The sequence below is a fragment of the Asparagus officinalis genome, chromosome 10 (genome assembly GCF_001876935.1).
Source record: "Asparagus officinalis chromosome 10, Aspof.V1, whole genome shotgun sequence".
In the NCBI taxonomy this organism is placed as follows: domain Eukaryota; kingdom Viridiplantae; phylum Streptophyta; class Magnoliopsida; order Asparagales; family Asparagaceae; genus Asparagus; species Asparagus officinalis.
In genome coordinates, this window is record NC_033803.1 from 54,164,995 (window position 1) to 54,181,051 (window position 16,057).

General features: G+C 37.6%; 1 protein-coding gene across 1 annotated transcript in view; it reads left to right on the forward strand.

Annotated features, from left to right (window-relative positions):
- LOC109826746 (structural maintenance of chromosomes protein 2-1-like) overlaps positions 1,700-16,057 on the forward strand; it is a 17,338-nt gene continuing 2,980 nt past the window's right edge. Inside the window, 15 exon segments of the mRNA XM_020393763.1 lie at positions 1,700-1,847; positions 5,849-6,132; positions 7,188-7,868; positions 8,103-8,246; positions 8,346-8,636; positions 8,785-8,970; positions 9,083-9,247; positions 9,319-9,378; positions 9,692-9,754; positions 10,227-10,318; positions 10,582-10,678; positions 12,769-12,885; positions 13,000-13,218; positions 15,772-15,912; positions 16,018-16,057. The exon segment at positions 16,018-16,057 is cut by the window's right edge and continues 5 nt beyond it. Of these exon segments, the coding sequence (XP_020249352.1) occupies positions 1,700-1,847; positions 5,849-6,132; positions 7,188-7,868; positions 8,103-8,246; positions 8,346-8,636; positions 8,785-8,970; positions 9,083-9,247; positions 9,319-9,378; positions 9,692-9,754; positions 10,227-10,318; positions 10,582-10,678; positions 12,769-12,885; positions 13,000-13,218; positions 15,772-15,912; positions 16,018-16,057 (2,728 nt within the window).

The following is a 16,057-nucleotide window of genomic DNA, read 5'->3' on the forward strand; positions in this document are numbered from 1 at the left end:
CCCACCTTTGGATACATCCGGCAGGTAGTTTCCTGAACCATTCAAAGGCAACTCCCTTAAGGGTGCCAATGAACAATCGAGCCAGTATGGCATCGTTTGATATTACATTCCCAGTCTGTGACTTGAAATGATAGATATGTTGATTCGGTGATCCCGTGCTGTCAAAAGTTTGTAGCGTCGGGACTTCAAATTTTGGAGGATAAGGGGCTGCGTCCCATTCGGCAGGGTAGGGCCTGACAACTCCCTCATCTTGGAGCTCGCTTCTGTTAGCAATGACATTGAGGCGGGCTTCCAATTCCTCGATTTTAGCCGACTGAGGATTTTGCTCATACTCCGTCTCTCTTCCTTCATCAGAGGAAGATTCCAGGTTGTGGGCTTCTTGGTCAGAAGCCGTGTCATCAACCATTTTTCCCTTCCCTTTGCTTGTGTGAGGTCGGGACGAAGACGTTCTTTCCCTTCGGGAAGATTCTTGCCTGAGTGGCGAATCTGTCTTCTGAGATTTGGCCTTGTCTGCGACGAGTTGAGTCAACAGGGCCAGGAGTTCATTGATGGCCTCTTGCTGAGATTTGAGCATGGCCTCCTGCTCATCAAGTCTCTTCGCGAGATCTTCATGGTTTCCCGTCATATAAGCGTAGCTCTCATGTTCAACAAAAGAGCTTGATGACTGGGACTCTGCAATGGCTGAGTGTTCATCATTGGAATTGGTTCCCCTGGCTAAACTCCGATAGTTGACAGGGGGAATGGCTCCTGTTCGCGTCCGAGTATGTTGATAAACTCCATCAGACTTATTCAGGAAGTCTTTCAAGCCAGGAGACTGATCGTTCTCTGACTCATCGGAACTAGGAACTGATGATCTCCCTCTGCCGATCATGTTAGAAGTGACTCTAAGGTATTCATCCTCAGAAGTCTTCTTCTTGTGTGAACGCCGTCGTTGGTTGGGTAAAGCAACGTTCGTAAATTGGTTGAACACCAGCAGTTGGGCCGCATATGAGCAGCATTGGCGTCCCGAGAGGACCGTAGGAATCAGTCGTTCACATTGAAATGAACGAATGACTTGTTGCATCGATCTTTCTCTCGATGTGAACTCTCTCGAATCTGTTATAAAGATTCGAGGAGAATTACTCACTGATTGTGAGGTTTGAACTGGAACCCCCAGTCCATGATTGGACATTATATCCGCCCCTCAATCTAGTCGCGCTACGCAGAGTGTTCGGGGGTCTCGCTGACCGGTCAGCGAGCCGGGGGTCCAGGGGGCGGCGCGCCCCTGGCCAGGGGGTCCGGGGGGGATGGTATACCCCCCGGCGAGGTTCGGGGCAGCGCCCCGAAGCTCCACGGTATACACCAGGCGCGGTATTGGATTCGGAACTTGGAACGCGAGGGTCGCGTTTGGCATTTGATACGCGAAGGTCGCGTTTGGTATTTGAAACGCGAGGGTTGCGTCCGGCACTTAAAACGCGAGGGTCGCGTCTGGCACTTGAAACGCGAAGGTCACGTTTTGGTTTGGCGACATGAGGGTCGCCGTTTGGGCTCACGAACGCGAATCTCGCGTTGGTTGGAGGATTGATTTTTTCGAAGTTGTGCTCGTCGCTGAGACCTTCTTTTTCGACGAGCAGCGTTCTTCTTGGCCTGTTTCAAGGCTTTTGCAGGGGCATTATCAGTGTTGATTGGATCTATCTCTGCCGTAGGCCTTTTACCTCCCATGACACGTCGTGCTGACGCGGATGTGGGACATTCAACTCGCTGGGCGAGTTCGGCTGAGGCTAAGCTCGCTCCTGAAGCAGAGGGGTTGTTCGACAAATTGTGGCCAAAAGAGAGGACTTTCTTTGGCACTCCAGCAACAGTTGGAGGTTTATTCTCCTTGGAGACCTTGTGGATCTTGCGCATAGCCTTGGGGCTAAGAGATCCAGAGGAGATAGCCTCCTCAAACTTGGCTTGATCAAACTCTACCACGAGAGTTTCGACGATTGTTCCAGTGAGATGAACATCAGATTGCGCCACCACTTCTTCGTCAGAGAAGATCTTCCCCAGCAGAGTCGCCATCTTTTGTTTGTTGAAAAAATTGTAATAAAAAGAACAAAAGAAAATTGACTTGTATTCCTTTGATTCTGATTACAATTCGATTACAAAAGAGAAGAGAACGAATTTGATTCTCTTCTTTGTTTAAAACTGGGTTCTTCTCGGTGGCGATGGAGTGCCTCCCTCGAATGCTCGCGTCGAGTTTGCTCTCCGTTGACGATCCGCACGTCTTGATTCACTGGAACGATGTCTTCTCCTCACGATTTGACGTTGTGGAGAACTTGCGTGGCAAGTTTGAGAACTCTGAATGAGTTTAGAAGAACTCTGTAAAAGAGTTGATTTGAACCGAAGATCGGTTAATAAGCCAAGGCTCAAAGCTCTCTGTTGCTGAAGTCGAAGATGATCTTCGTTGGAAGATGATGCCGATCTCCTCCAAAGCCTGTCTCCAGTGGTCGATCCAAGCCAAGAAAATCCAACCTGTGTGGTTCAGATGCCCAAAAATCCAACCCTTAACTCAGTTGAGTTTACTCGCTTTTATAGGGGGATAAGAGGTTGTAACTGCCCTCTAAATCCGCTCCTAAATGGGCGAAAATCCCTCAGAACGTGGGATAACGGTTTTGAGGCCGTTCGGCTTGTGTTTGAACAAGTCAAAACGCCCAATCTGGCGTTCAGAACCCAACTTCGCCTCTTAGAATTGAGACGCGAGGTTGGGTGTTGGCTCGCGTTTTGGTTTGTTGTAGCTTAGAAACGCGGGGGTCGGTGTTGGCTGGACCCCTAAGAACGCGAGGGTCGCTCACGTTTAGCTTGTTGTAACGCGGGTCCGACCCTAGCGTTTTGATGTTGTAACGCGGGTTCGACCCTGGCGTTTTGATGTTGTAACGCGGGGTTCGACCCTGGCGTTTTGATGTTGTAACGCGGGTTTGACCCTGACGTTTTGATGTTGTAACGCGGGGTTCGACCCTGGCGTTTTGATGTTGTAACGCGGGTTCGACCTTGGCGTTTTGATGTACTTAGTTCAGATCCTCATGAAAAATAACACAGACAGAGTAAAAATAAACATAAATGATACAACAGAAATTCTTATTTGATGCACAACAGAAAATTTTATTGCAAAGAAAAAGAGATAGCTCCTAACCTTATTTAAGTAATAAATTAAAAGCACAAAAAAAATTATATATATGAAATTAACATATATTCTTATTAAAATAGGAAAAAATCAAAGTCTGTATTGTCAGAAGTTTGTGTTGAACATAAAAAATATATTAAACTTCTTTGTGAATTTAGACGAGAAGACAAAAGATGAATGAGCCCAAGGAAAGATAACATGCTTCAGCCTTATATCACAATCGATGTAGACGATAAAGACACTACTCTAGAATTGCCCAGAAAAAAGATAAAGATGAAGAATGATTGATCTCGACTCAATAAAAAATAAAATAGAAGCAAGAAAATATAATGCTTTGTGAATTGTTATAGAATAGTTTTATTTTTTTAGTAAAATTAGGAATCTTTAGAAGATATTTTTATAAACTATTTTTAGTACTTTCATATGCATATGTGGATGCTTTTATCATATAAAAGTGTATTAGAGTTAGAACTAATCTTTAGTTTATGATTTTTTTCATTAACTATTTTCTGTCATTTTAGCTCACTTTAAATCAATCATCTTAGCTTGTTGGCTTTATTCTTCATTTTCCTTTTATAATATTATTTTTTCAAGTGTCTTCACTTTCATAACACTAAACTTCCTCAGGTCAAGCTTAGTTTCATGTCGATCCAAATAAAATTAAAATTAAAATTGGCTTTAGGTTATATTTATCTCCTGACAATTCAACTATCAACATAAAAATTTAAGTTGGGTGTAGCCTATTCAAACAAACATCAAATAAGTAAATAATCAAAGTGTAATCGATGAATAAATTTTAGTAAAAAAATAAACAAAAAATACTTAATCAAAGTGAGCAAAAATTATCAAAGAGTAAGCAAGGAACAAATTTTAGTAATAAAATAAGCCAAAATTACCTAATCACAGTATTTAACCACGTGCATTGCATGTGCACAAAATCTAGTCTCTTTAAAAGTACGAGTGGGGAAAAAATCTTTCTATGGTCAATATTACCCTTGTCTATTAGAATATTTTATTTAAATAAGCTATAATATATGAAGATTGCAAAAAACCCTAAGAAGTTTCAAAAATTGCACAAAACACCCTTAAAGTATAGAATTACACAAAACATCCAGACGTTTTAAAACTTAAAACAACAAATATGAAACCCTTAATTTTTAAAAACTATAAAAATACCCTCAAAAGTTCAAATAATAAAAAAACACTATGAAATTCTAAAATTTCAAAACTTGCGAACAACAAAGACAAATTCAAGGCATTACTATCAGACACTAAAAAACTAAAATTTATAAAAAATAACCTCAAAGTTATAAAAATTCCAAAAAACTCCTTCGAAAATAAAAAAACGCACAAAACCCTAAAAATTAATAACTTATAACCAATACATATGAAATCTTAAAATTATCAGTAGACCGCTAAAAATTTAAATTTTGCAACAAACAATCTAAAGTTTCAATAATTGTAAAAAATACCCTCAAAATTCAAAGTTACAAGAAATATTCTGACATTAAAAAACTTACTACCAACACATGAAACATGAAAATTACAAGCACTCAACTTCAAATTTAAAAGCACTCTCAAAGTTTCAAAATTTGCAAAACACACCCTTAAAAATTCAAAATCACAAAAATACGACTAAAATTTTAAAACATAGCAAAAAAGAGTAGTTGTTTGATATTCTTTCATTAAGATATGTAAATTTAACTTTTATTTTAAGGTTTTACTATTCTTTTTTGGCATCTAAAAGTAGACTAATTTTATCAAAAAAGATAAATGTGGAGAATGATTGATAACGTCTCAATAAAAAAATAAAATAGAAGGAATGAAAGACGCTATTTTCTGAATATTTTATAGAATAGTTTTTTTGGAGTAAATTAGGAATTTTTGGAAGGGATTTTCATAAACGTTTTTAGTACTTTTATATGTTTATGTGGATGTTTTCATTATATAAAAGTATACTAGATTTAGTATTAATTTTTAGTTTATAATTTTTTTAAAGTCCATCAAGGATTAGAAACAAACTCCATATTATCTTTTGTGTCATTTAAGCTCACTTTTAACCAATCACTTTGTCTTATGAGCTTTAATTATTCATTTTTCTTTTAGAACGCTATTTTTTGAAGTTTTTTCACCTTTACAATGCTATATTTTCCCAGGTCAAGCTTGGTTTCATGTTGGTCTCAATGACATGATAATTCAAATTGATTTCGGATTACATTTATTTCCTATCAATTCAATTATCAATATAGAAATTTAAATTGGGTATAGCTCATTTAAACGAATATTAAAGAAAATAAATAATCATAATGCTAAAGTTTAGAGATATAAGTATGTAAAAACCATCAAAGTGGAACCGAGAAACAAATTTTAATAAAAAAATAAACCAAATTTACTTAATCATGATATTTAACCAGGTGCGTTACACTTGCATAAAACGTATTAAAATAAAATGTGCGCCTCATGATGTAGGTCTCCCGTTACTGGGCCAAGGAAATTGGGCTGAAGAAAACAAAAAGGCATTTCGCGCTGTACTCGCCAGAGCAGCGTCCTTAAACTCACCGTATGGTTCCCCCCACCAATTTCAAAATAACCTCCCAAAAACCCCCAAATCCCACTCATTTCCCGCTCTCTTTTCACCGACCTCACTCCCCCTCCGCGTTCTAGGGTTTCCATCTCAAAAACCCTAGAAACCCCCCCCCAAAAAAGGGGAAAAATCCTNCCGAACCGTGGTCCCCGGCTTCGACCCCTTCTTCAACGCCATCACCGGCCTAAACGGGTCGGGCAAATCCAACATCCTCGACTCGATCTGCTTCGTCCTCGGCATCACCAACCTTCAGCAGGTTAGGGCTACTAACCTTCAAGAATTGGTGTACAAGCAGGGCCAGGCTGGGATCACCAAGGCCACGGTTTCCATCGTGTTCGATAACTCCGATCGTAGCCGGAGCCCGTTGGGGTACGAGGATTCCACGGAGATCACGGTGACCAGACAGGTGACCAAATGTTTATATTTGTAAATAGCAGCCACAAGTCGACTGAACTGTTTGAAATAACACACCCTGGTTGGATTCCCTTGGGGAACGAGGGTTTGATGGAGATCATGGTGATTAGACGGGCAAATTTTGGGGGTTTGGGTGTTTCTGTGTGCCTAATTTCATTCTCAATCGAAAAAATTAGGATTTTTTTTGGTCTTTCCAAATTCTTTCTTAGCTTATATTGAGAACCCAAGTGTTCATATTTCTAAATGACAGCCACAAATCTAGTAAATTGTTTTCAGCAACACGCCCTGTTTGGATTCTGTTGGGGGTAGGGTGGGGGATTTAGTTATTTTTTTGGTACCTTATTTCATTCTCGACTGGAAAAGTTAGGCTTTTGGCATTCTTTTTTTTCCCCGTTGTTTTCCTGTGATTTAAAGGGTAATATAGTGTTATTTATCCGAGTTTTGTTTGAAACTCATTAATTTGGGGGCTTCGTCATATTAGACCGCATTCTTTTTTATTTAAATTTTATATTATGCCCCAAATACTTATATATTTTGAATATACGTCCTCAAATCTATTATTATTTTTTAAATAGCACCCTTTGAATATAGGGCTTTGTGATATTAGACCTTAGACTTGATTCTTTCTTAACTTTATATTAAGTCGCCAAACATTAATATTTCTAATTTACACTCAAATATATTAATCTATTCTAAAAAGCTCTCTTTAAAAACATGGTTTTGGACCTTAAATTCTTTCTTAATTTCAGGATTATTCACCCAAAATCTTCATATTTCTAAATAACATCCCCGAAGCTATTTATTTCAAGAGTTAACTAGACCATTATAACAATTATGGATGGGAATCCAACCAAACAATCTAATGGATTTGGGGTGTAAATTAGTCATATGAAGATGGGTAAATATAAAATTAAATCTTATTTTTTCAATAAAACAACTCTCGATGGATTCACAATTGTGAGGACCGCAATATTTATTGTGCAGTTTCTCATTGTCTTATAATTATCCTGGATTAACTATATTTTATAATGCCTGTCCCCTTTGTAGATTGTGGTTGGAGGTAGAAACAAGTACCTCATCAATGGGCATGTTGCTCAGCCATCTCGAGTGCAGACTCTTTTCCATTCTGTTCAGCTTAATGTCAACAATCCACACTTTCTTATAATGCAAGGGCGAATCACAAAAGTCCTAAACATGAAGCCCCCTGAAATTTTATCCATGCTAGAAGAGGCAGCTGGCACCAGAATGTATGAAACGAAAAAAGAAGCTGCTTTAAAAACTCTGGAGAAGAAGCAAAGCAAAGTTGATGAGATAGACAAGCTTCTCGACCAAGAAATACTTCCCGCTCTGGAGACACTTCGGAAGCAAAGTATGCAGTACATGCAGTGGGCTAATGGCAATGCAGAATTAGATCGGCTTAAAAGGTTTTGCATTGCTTATGAGTATGTCCAGGCAGAGAAAGTACGGGACAGTGCAGTAAGTGGGGTAGAACAAATCAAAACGAAGATAACTGAGATAGATAGCAACACTACAAGTTTAAGAACAGAAATAGAAGAGATGGAGAAGAATATATCTTCTTTGACGGCTGAGAAAGAAGCAAAATTAGGTGGTGAGTTAAAGATTCTGTCCGAAAAAGTTGATGATTTGTCCCGTTGTCTTGTCAAAGAAACTTCTGTTATGAATAACCAAGAAGAGACCGTAAAGACTGAGAAGAAGGCTGCTCAAAAGGTAATGACTGGTTTGACATTTCTATCATTTTTTTGTGTGATCACACATACGTCGCATATATACTGTGCAAGAATTAAACTATTTATTGTATGCTATAGGCTGATATGTTTTAAACCATGTACAATTAATTTCTTTCGAGTTTAATTTCGCATCTGTATTTGCAGAATATTGATTATAACAAGATATCCATCTAACTTCCACCTGTCATGAAATTTTGTTTTAATGTTTTTGCAGATTATGAAAAGTATTGAAGATATTAAAAAATCAATAAGTGAGAGGGACTCTGCTGTCCAGAAAGCTGAAGACGGCGCAGCTGATCTGAAAAAGAAAGCGGAGGATTTGTCTAAGAATCTGGAAGAGTGTGAGAGAGAATACCAGGTACTTGGTTAGAAATTCTATAAATGGAATTACCAGGTATTTGCTCATCCTATATTTCTGCACCTTAGATACATTATGACATATGATTTCTATTGATAGGGTGTGCTGGCGGGTAAGAGCAGTGGGAGTGAAGACAAATGTCTTGAAGATCAATTAAGAGATGCCAAAGCTGCAGTTGGGGATGCTGAAAGCGAATTAAAACAGCTAAAGACAAAGATTAGCCATTCCGAGAAGGAACTTAAAGAGAAAAAGAGGCAACTGAATTCAAAGCGTGATGAGGCGGCTGCTGTAGAGAATGAGCTCAATCTCAGAACGAATGATCTGGAGAATGTTAGAGCAGCTCTAGATTCAATTGCATATGAAGAAGGACAAATGGAAGCATTACAGAAGGTTAGCTGATTGTTTTCTTTCTGCTCAATATATTGATGCTACTTATACTGAAAGCCTCTAAATTCGGTGATTTGGTCCCAAGCATCTGGATTCCAAGTGACATTGCTACGGTATAGAGACAACTAACTTGTTTTTACTTGTTTGTCAGGATCGGTCAGTTGAATTAGAGGTGGTTCAGAAGCTGAAAGATGATGTTCGTATACTTTCTGGGAAGTTAGCTAATGTTCAGTTTAGCTACCGTGATCCTGTTAGGAATTTTGACAAATCAACAGTTAAAGGAGTGGTTGCCAAGCTCATTAAAGTGAAGGATCACTCCACCATGACTGCTTTAGAGGTTTAGCCTCAAACATAACTTTACTTTGCTTTGGGATTTGGGAACGACGCCGTTAGTCATATTAACCTGTATATTTGTGGAAAAAGGAAGTTACATCAGATTCATTTTGCAGGTTGCTGCAGGGGGTAAGCTTTTTAATGTTGTGGTAGACACAGAAAATACAGGAAAGCAACTGCTGCAAAATGGTAATCTTCAAAGAAGAGTGACAATTATTCCACTGAACAAAATTCAATCTCATACTGTTCCCTCAAGAATCCAGCAGGCAGCTTCTAGACTGGTTAGTTCTTAGTTTGATCTTCCCTCTAATCTCATGATTCATTTTTGACAGTTCTTTGAATTTATGTATAGGTCGGTAAAGGCAATGCAGAACTGGCTCTTCGTTTGGTAGGGTATGATGAGGAAGTGAAAGTAAGCAACACCTGCTTGCTACTTGGTTATTTATTGTTTGTGCTTTTCATAGACTTGTCTTGTGCCAGAAGTTTACTCTGATAACTTTGTTGACTGATATGTGGACTTACTTTAGAGTTAAGGATTAATGAAGTTGTGTGACAATGTATCAAGTTTAAAATTTAATGCTAGTGTTGGTAACCTACATTTTTTGCGCATAATTTAGAACTCTTTCACTATTTGGGGAAACTAATACTTAAAGCAAATAGAGTATATGTGTGTTATTTTTATTCTTTTTATTTTTTTTGCATTTACATTCATCTTTCTGCTGCAGAATGCTATGGCTTATGTGTTTGGTTCGACATTTGTCTGCAGAAGTGTAGATGCAGCGAAGGAGGTATGATATCTTTGTTGAAAAAAAACTATCTATAAACAATTGTTATCTACTCATTTTTCTGGGTGGATGCTGAGTCTTATCTGAGTATGCAACTATGTATATATATGCATTGGTATTTGCTCAACTTCCTTACCTGGAAAGCAAAGGAAGTTAATAGAAGACCCAGATTATTAAAAGTGCTGACATCTGGTTCCAACACCTGTAAAGAAACAAAACTATAATTGTGTAGCTAACAACGGAAGTCTGTATTAGAATGGATTTGAATCCCCTAGTTAGGTGCACTTCACTTTGTCAAATTCGAATTCCTAGTCAGGGTATTTTGTTTCACTTGAGTTTTTCCTGTAACATGCCCGTAAAATTATCTAGCCAATGTGCAGTTTCTGACAGCAAGTTACTGAAGTGCAAAAATATAACCTGCAACATATTTTATTTCAGGAAATCCATTCTATATTTTATCTTCTTTTTGATATAGGTTGCCTTTAATCGAGAAATTGGAAACCCAAGTGTGACACTTGAAGGTGACATATTTCAGCCAAGTGGCCTTCTGACTGGCGGGAGTCGCAAGTAAGATGATACTTTGTCTACTCTGTCCACTTTATGCTAATTCTTGCAGTACATATGATCTTTGATCTTACAAGCTTGTACTTCTCCACCAGTTTTCCTTAGATGCTTTGTTTCGACTTCTATTCTTTTTCTTCTGTCCTTTGCCTTGTGAAAATCATGTTGTAGTTATGCATGTAGTCCCAGCTGTTTGTTTCCTCGACTTTACTACTTGTTAGACTGCACTGTTAATTATAGAGAGTTGCATCTTTTCCTTAATTTTGTAGAGGTGGAGGTGAATTGTTGAGGCAACTTCATGCATTAGCTGAGGCCGAATCAGAACTTTCCATTCATCAAAAGAGGTTGGCAGAAATTGAAGACAAGGTTAGCTATGCTGAAGTGCACACTTTTTTTTTTCAATGTATTCATATTTTATTCTCTTCTTATTGTGTCAATTATGCACTTCTTGGGTTCATCACATAAGAGCTGAATTGCAAAAGTGCAGTGTAGTTTTCCCAAGAACTTGTACAACCCATGCTTACTAATGTTGTATATGTTTTAGTCTATAGTAGCTACATAAGGAGTAGCTGGGGCCAGCACTATCATAGGCGTGTGCTTCAATGCGCCTCATGCGCCTTATGATGGGGGGCGGCGGCGAAGCGCCCTGTGTCAAATGGCTTAGCAAATGGGAGGCAATGCCTTTTAGTGCCTCGCAAGCGCCCTGTGCTTTACACATGGTGCAAGCAAGGCCTAGTCTCATATATCTTTGTTCTTTAACATTTCAAGCAGATCTTTATACCCGATAACACATACCCCAAAAGAAAAATAAACCCATTGGACTTTTTTAGTAGCCCGATTGAGGGCTCTAACTGGTTCTCGTTGACTATTTGATTTTACTTCATTATGTCTCGATTTGACTTTTGATTGGACTATGAGCCTTGCTATTATGTTGGGTGTGTTGGCATTATGAATTAAGACCTTATTTTGTGCTTTAGTTGTAGATACTATTTATGTTGACATATTTTTTATCTGAAAATTTATAAACATGTTCTTTGATTATCTATTATGAAAAATTATGTGTGTGGTGTGTGCCAGTGCCTCACTTCACTTGGGGACGCGCATCACATAGCGCTTTGCAGGTGTGCGCGAAAAGGAACTTCGCACCCCACATTCTGCATCGTGCATTGATAACACTGATTAAGACAGAAACAGGTAGTAGCACGATTACTTGGCAAACATATGCCTGCTCTACTGGATTGTTGATAACCATAAGAGCATGGTATTCTAAAATCTTTGTTTCTGCTTACCCATTTAATTATTATTTTCCAGACATGGGGACATTGACAACAGCTCAGGCACTACTCATATTACATTTTCCAGGCACTACTCACTAAACTATATCTGTGCTTTTCAAAAATCAAAACATGTCCTTGACTTATAAAGTTTTTAACTTTTAGACACCTGTCGGCAACACTATTAATTCTTCTCAAACACTTCTTTCATACTTGTTAGAATATAAAATATAGCTCTCAACCCTTGCAACAACTTTGGAGTTTTGGTTCAGTGGTAGGGTTCTTTGACATGTTATTAGAGCAACTCAGGTTCGATTCTTATTGGCCTCAAATATCTATAGCGGAATTGAAAATAAGATACTGCTCCGTGAGTCCAGTTTTCGGCCAATGAAAGGGCCCTTAACCTGCGGGGGCATGTTAGATTATAAAATTACAACCCTCAATCTCAACACAACAAAGAATTTTGGTGCAGTGGTAGGGTTCTTTGACAATACTCACTAAACATTCAGATGTATTTAGTCTCTGTTAGATGCTAAAGACTATTTTAATGGAAATGGAAGCCAACGTATAGACTTACATATCATAATAATTTCAAGTATTTCGAGTAAACAAGTCAGATAGATCAAGCTATTCTCTATGGAGATGAAGAGCCCAGTCATATTCTCTATGCAGGATCATACAAAACGCACAACAGGATATATAAATCTATGAATATTAATATCTCATTTTCTTGTTACAAGTTTCCGATATGAATCTATGAATATTAATATCTCATTCTCTTGTTACTAGTTTCAGTCCGCATTTACTTGCGCTCATCTATGTATGTATTATTTTGCAATCTTTCTCTAATTTATGTACTTTCTATTTCTATCTTTATTAGTATACCATTTCAATTTATTACCACTACTGCTGCCACTATTATATATTACTACTATCTGTAGTAATTCGGACACTACTACTACTGCTATTACTAATACTACTGTTATCAATTCTTGTATAACTTGTTGCCATGTCTTTCTGTTCTTTCTGTTCATGCCTACAGTTCAGGGATTTCCTAGCCATGTCGCCTTGTTTTTTTGTCTTGTTTATGTGTGATGTTTGAATCAAAGTCTTTTGCATGAGCTTATAAGATGAAGCATATCTCTGAATTTCACAGGCTTCACTTTGACTTCACATTTTCAGATTGGGGAACTTTTGCCTCTTCAGAAAGAGTTTATGCACCTTAAAACTCAGTTGGAACTCAAATCATATGATCTTTCACTTTTCCAGACCAGAGCTGAGCAGAATGAGCACCATAAGGTTGTTTCTCCCTCTTGATTATTTAGTTAGTGTGGTTAGCATAATGTGGATTTCATCATTATGCTTTGTCATTTGCTTAAGTTTCGTTATCAAGTAAAAAATGTCCAATTGCAGCTTGGTGAGTTAGTTAAAAAGCTGGAACAAGATCTTGAAGAAATGAAAGCAGGAGCAAAGGAAAAGCAACTGCTTTTTGAAAACTGTGTCTCAACTGTTTCCGCACTCGAAAAATCCATCAAAGAACACAGTAAGAACCGTGATACCAGACTCAAAGATCTCGATAAACGGATAAAGACACTAAAATCAAATGCGCAATCAGCTTCGAAGGAACTCAAGGTCAGATTACTTCTAGCTCAGACAATTCTATGCTTTCCCTTGACTGCTAATTTGTTATTGGAAATGTGATGGTACAAATTGATTGATATTCGGTATTGAATGGTTAAAACTAGCTAAACATTCATGTTAGTTTAGTTTACTGTAGCTGTACCATTGCAAAGGCTCCAGGGTGTCTAAGCACTACTCACTTTTGAGCTTATTAGATTACTTCCCTAGATCTTTTTCTTAAAGCTTTTCATATTTTCTGAAACAGTTTGTTCTGTATACAAAATTAAGCTTTTGAAAGAAAAATACTGCCAAAATTTTCTTTTCCCAAATTTCCCTTTTCCCTTTTTGTGGTGCAAGGGACATTAATTTGAAGGATCTTTACATATATACGCCTCAAATCTATCATGTTTTTAAATCCATCCTCAAGTCTTCATATTCGCCAATTTATCCTCCAACTGACGGTTAAACCATTATGTTACCTGTTAATTTTCTCTTATGTAATATATTGGATATCTTCTTTCGTATTCTATGAAGGTAATTAACATTTTTAAACTATGACTAAGCTACTTTTTTTTTGGTGAAAGCCTCCCAATATACTGAGATGTTAGCATTTATATCATGTAGATTATCCCATGCCTGAGATGTTTAATCAAGACTTTTTGATATTTCATTGTCGTATTCTTTTTCGCTTATGTTCATTTCCTACCTTGATATCTGTTAGATGTTCATGTATGTCCTCTCTCTCAAGATTAGAAACAATGTAAATCTTGACGTATTCAAGTACTTTGGTCCATCCATATAGTCTGCCCTTTTAGAATTGAAAGATTACTAGCTTACTTTTAAAAAAAAAAAGTTATAGTAAGTATTAGCCAAGTATACGCCCTAACATTTTTGGCTTGCTACAGTAAGCTCTAGGCGGCTTAGGCATTTGACCCGACGTCTAGCGCCTAGGCGGGGGCTTAGGTGGTTTTTTTATTTTTTAATTACAATAATTGATAGTAAATGTCAATGTTAGAAAGCTTAGGTGCCGGATTGATGCCTAGAGAGATTTCTTTCTTCATTTAAGTGGTGGTGGAGGATGAATGTCAAAGGAGGTAGAAGAGGTGTTCATAGTTGAAGCCTAGAGGAGTTTGGAGGAGGCGGAGGACGTGGAGGCTATAATGGAGAAAATTACGATTAAAAGGTGCAGTCTACATAAGCAGTCCATAGAAGCAGTCATACTCCCCTAAGCGCTCCCGAAACCTAAATGGGCAGCTTATGTACCGTCTAGGTGCTAGGTAGGCGGCCTAAGTACCGTCTAGGCCTAGGTGTACGCATAGGCAGGATGGGCGGAGGCTTTTTAAAACATGTCTTGCTTGTGACTTGTGAGCTTAAGTCTCTGGATATATACATTTTAGACTCCCTTTCCATTTCTGCTGTTTTTGTGCATTAACCGCTATTTTATCTTCTCTCTGATTCGTTTGATAAACATCAACATGCTTCACATTTTAGGTCACTAGATGAATCAAGCGTCTAGGGTTCTGTTACTATTTAATAGCTGAAATTGAGATTTATGTGCAAAGTCGAGCATGAGTTTGTCAGGTTGAAGATGAAAGTCATGCTTGAAGAGTGGTCCGGGAGTTGGTAAACGAAGAAAAAGAGAAGGCTTAATGATATTGAAACCTCAAAATGCATGAATGTATTTTTTTGGAAGGTAAAAAAAAATGCATACCCTGAAAAGCATGAACCATTAATTTCGGTGGAACCAAGTTAGAAGAACAGCTAAGGTTTATACAATTACCAGCATGTTTCAGTTCTGCAGAAAATTCATCACCCTCACAATGTGTTAAAGTAACAGTAATGACAAGCAGTCGCTAACTGACCCTCTATCCATCAATATATACGTCTATAACAGGTTCCAACTTCTCCTCTATCTCGTAAAGTGGTAATGGCCTATGGGGAAGATTTCCCTTTTTATTAAATAAGAAAATATTACTATCTATAGAATGCATTCCCAATTAGGATAAATCTGTGAACCCAAGAAAGGAAAAAACAGACATGATGGGGTAATCTGGTTTGAAGGTTTTTGTTTGTTTGATTATGATCTTATGTCTCTCTACTTCTTCAGTTTTTTTTTTGAAAAAGTTTACATTCTATATGCAAGATATCTGGTAATAATCTTATGCATCTATTTGCGAATAATCATATCCATCTAATTTCCTTCACCCATGAAGTTTCTTGTATTTGATGTTTTCGAACAGTCAGTCTTATTGAGGTTTGTCATGCAGCAGTTAATAAAGATGGTGAAATTCTCATTTTGGCCTGAGTATATGTGAAGAAACATTGTCCCAAAATAATCATATGCATTTATTTGCAATTAGTAATATCCTTCTATTTCCCGTCACCTATGAAGGTTCTTTTATTTGATGTTTTCACGTGACTTTAGTATAATCTATTAACATTGTTCTATATGACCTTTTAATTTTTCTTTATTTATGTAGCGCATAGGCACCGTTACATATCATTTAATTTGCCTCGAAATAGCATGTTGTCTTTAGCTAAGCGGATTTTTATACGCAATACTAGGCCCATGAGAATGAAAGGGAGAGGCTCATCATGGAAAAAGATGCAGTAATTCAAGAGCTTGCTTCACTGGAAAATCAGTTGGTGTCTTCAGAAGCTCAGATTAGTGTTCTCACTGAAGCACTGGACAAACAGAAAAACAAAGTATAAAACTTTTTGATGAAGCGATAATCTCTCCCTTCCCTAGTCAATGATGATTATTTCACCATTATCCATCCTAAGTATTTTTATTTACTTGTTCTTTTACAGGTTGAATCCATAAAGCTAGAATCTGACCAAGCTGAATCTG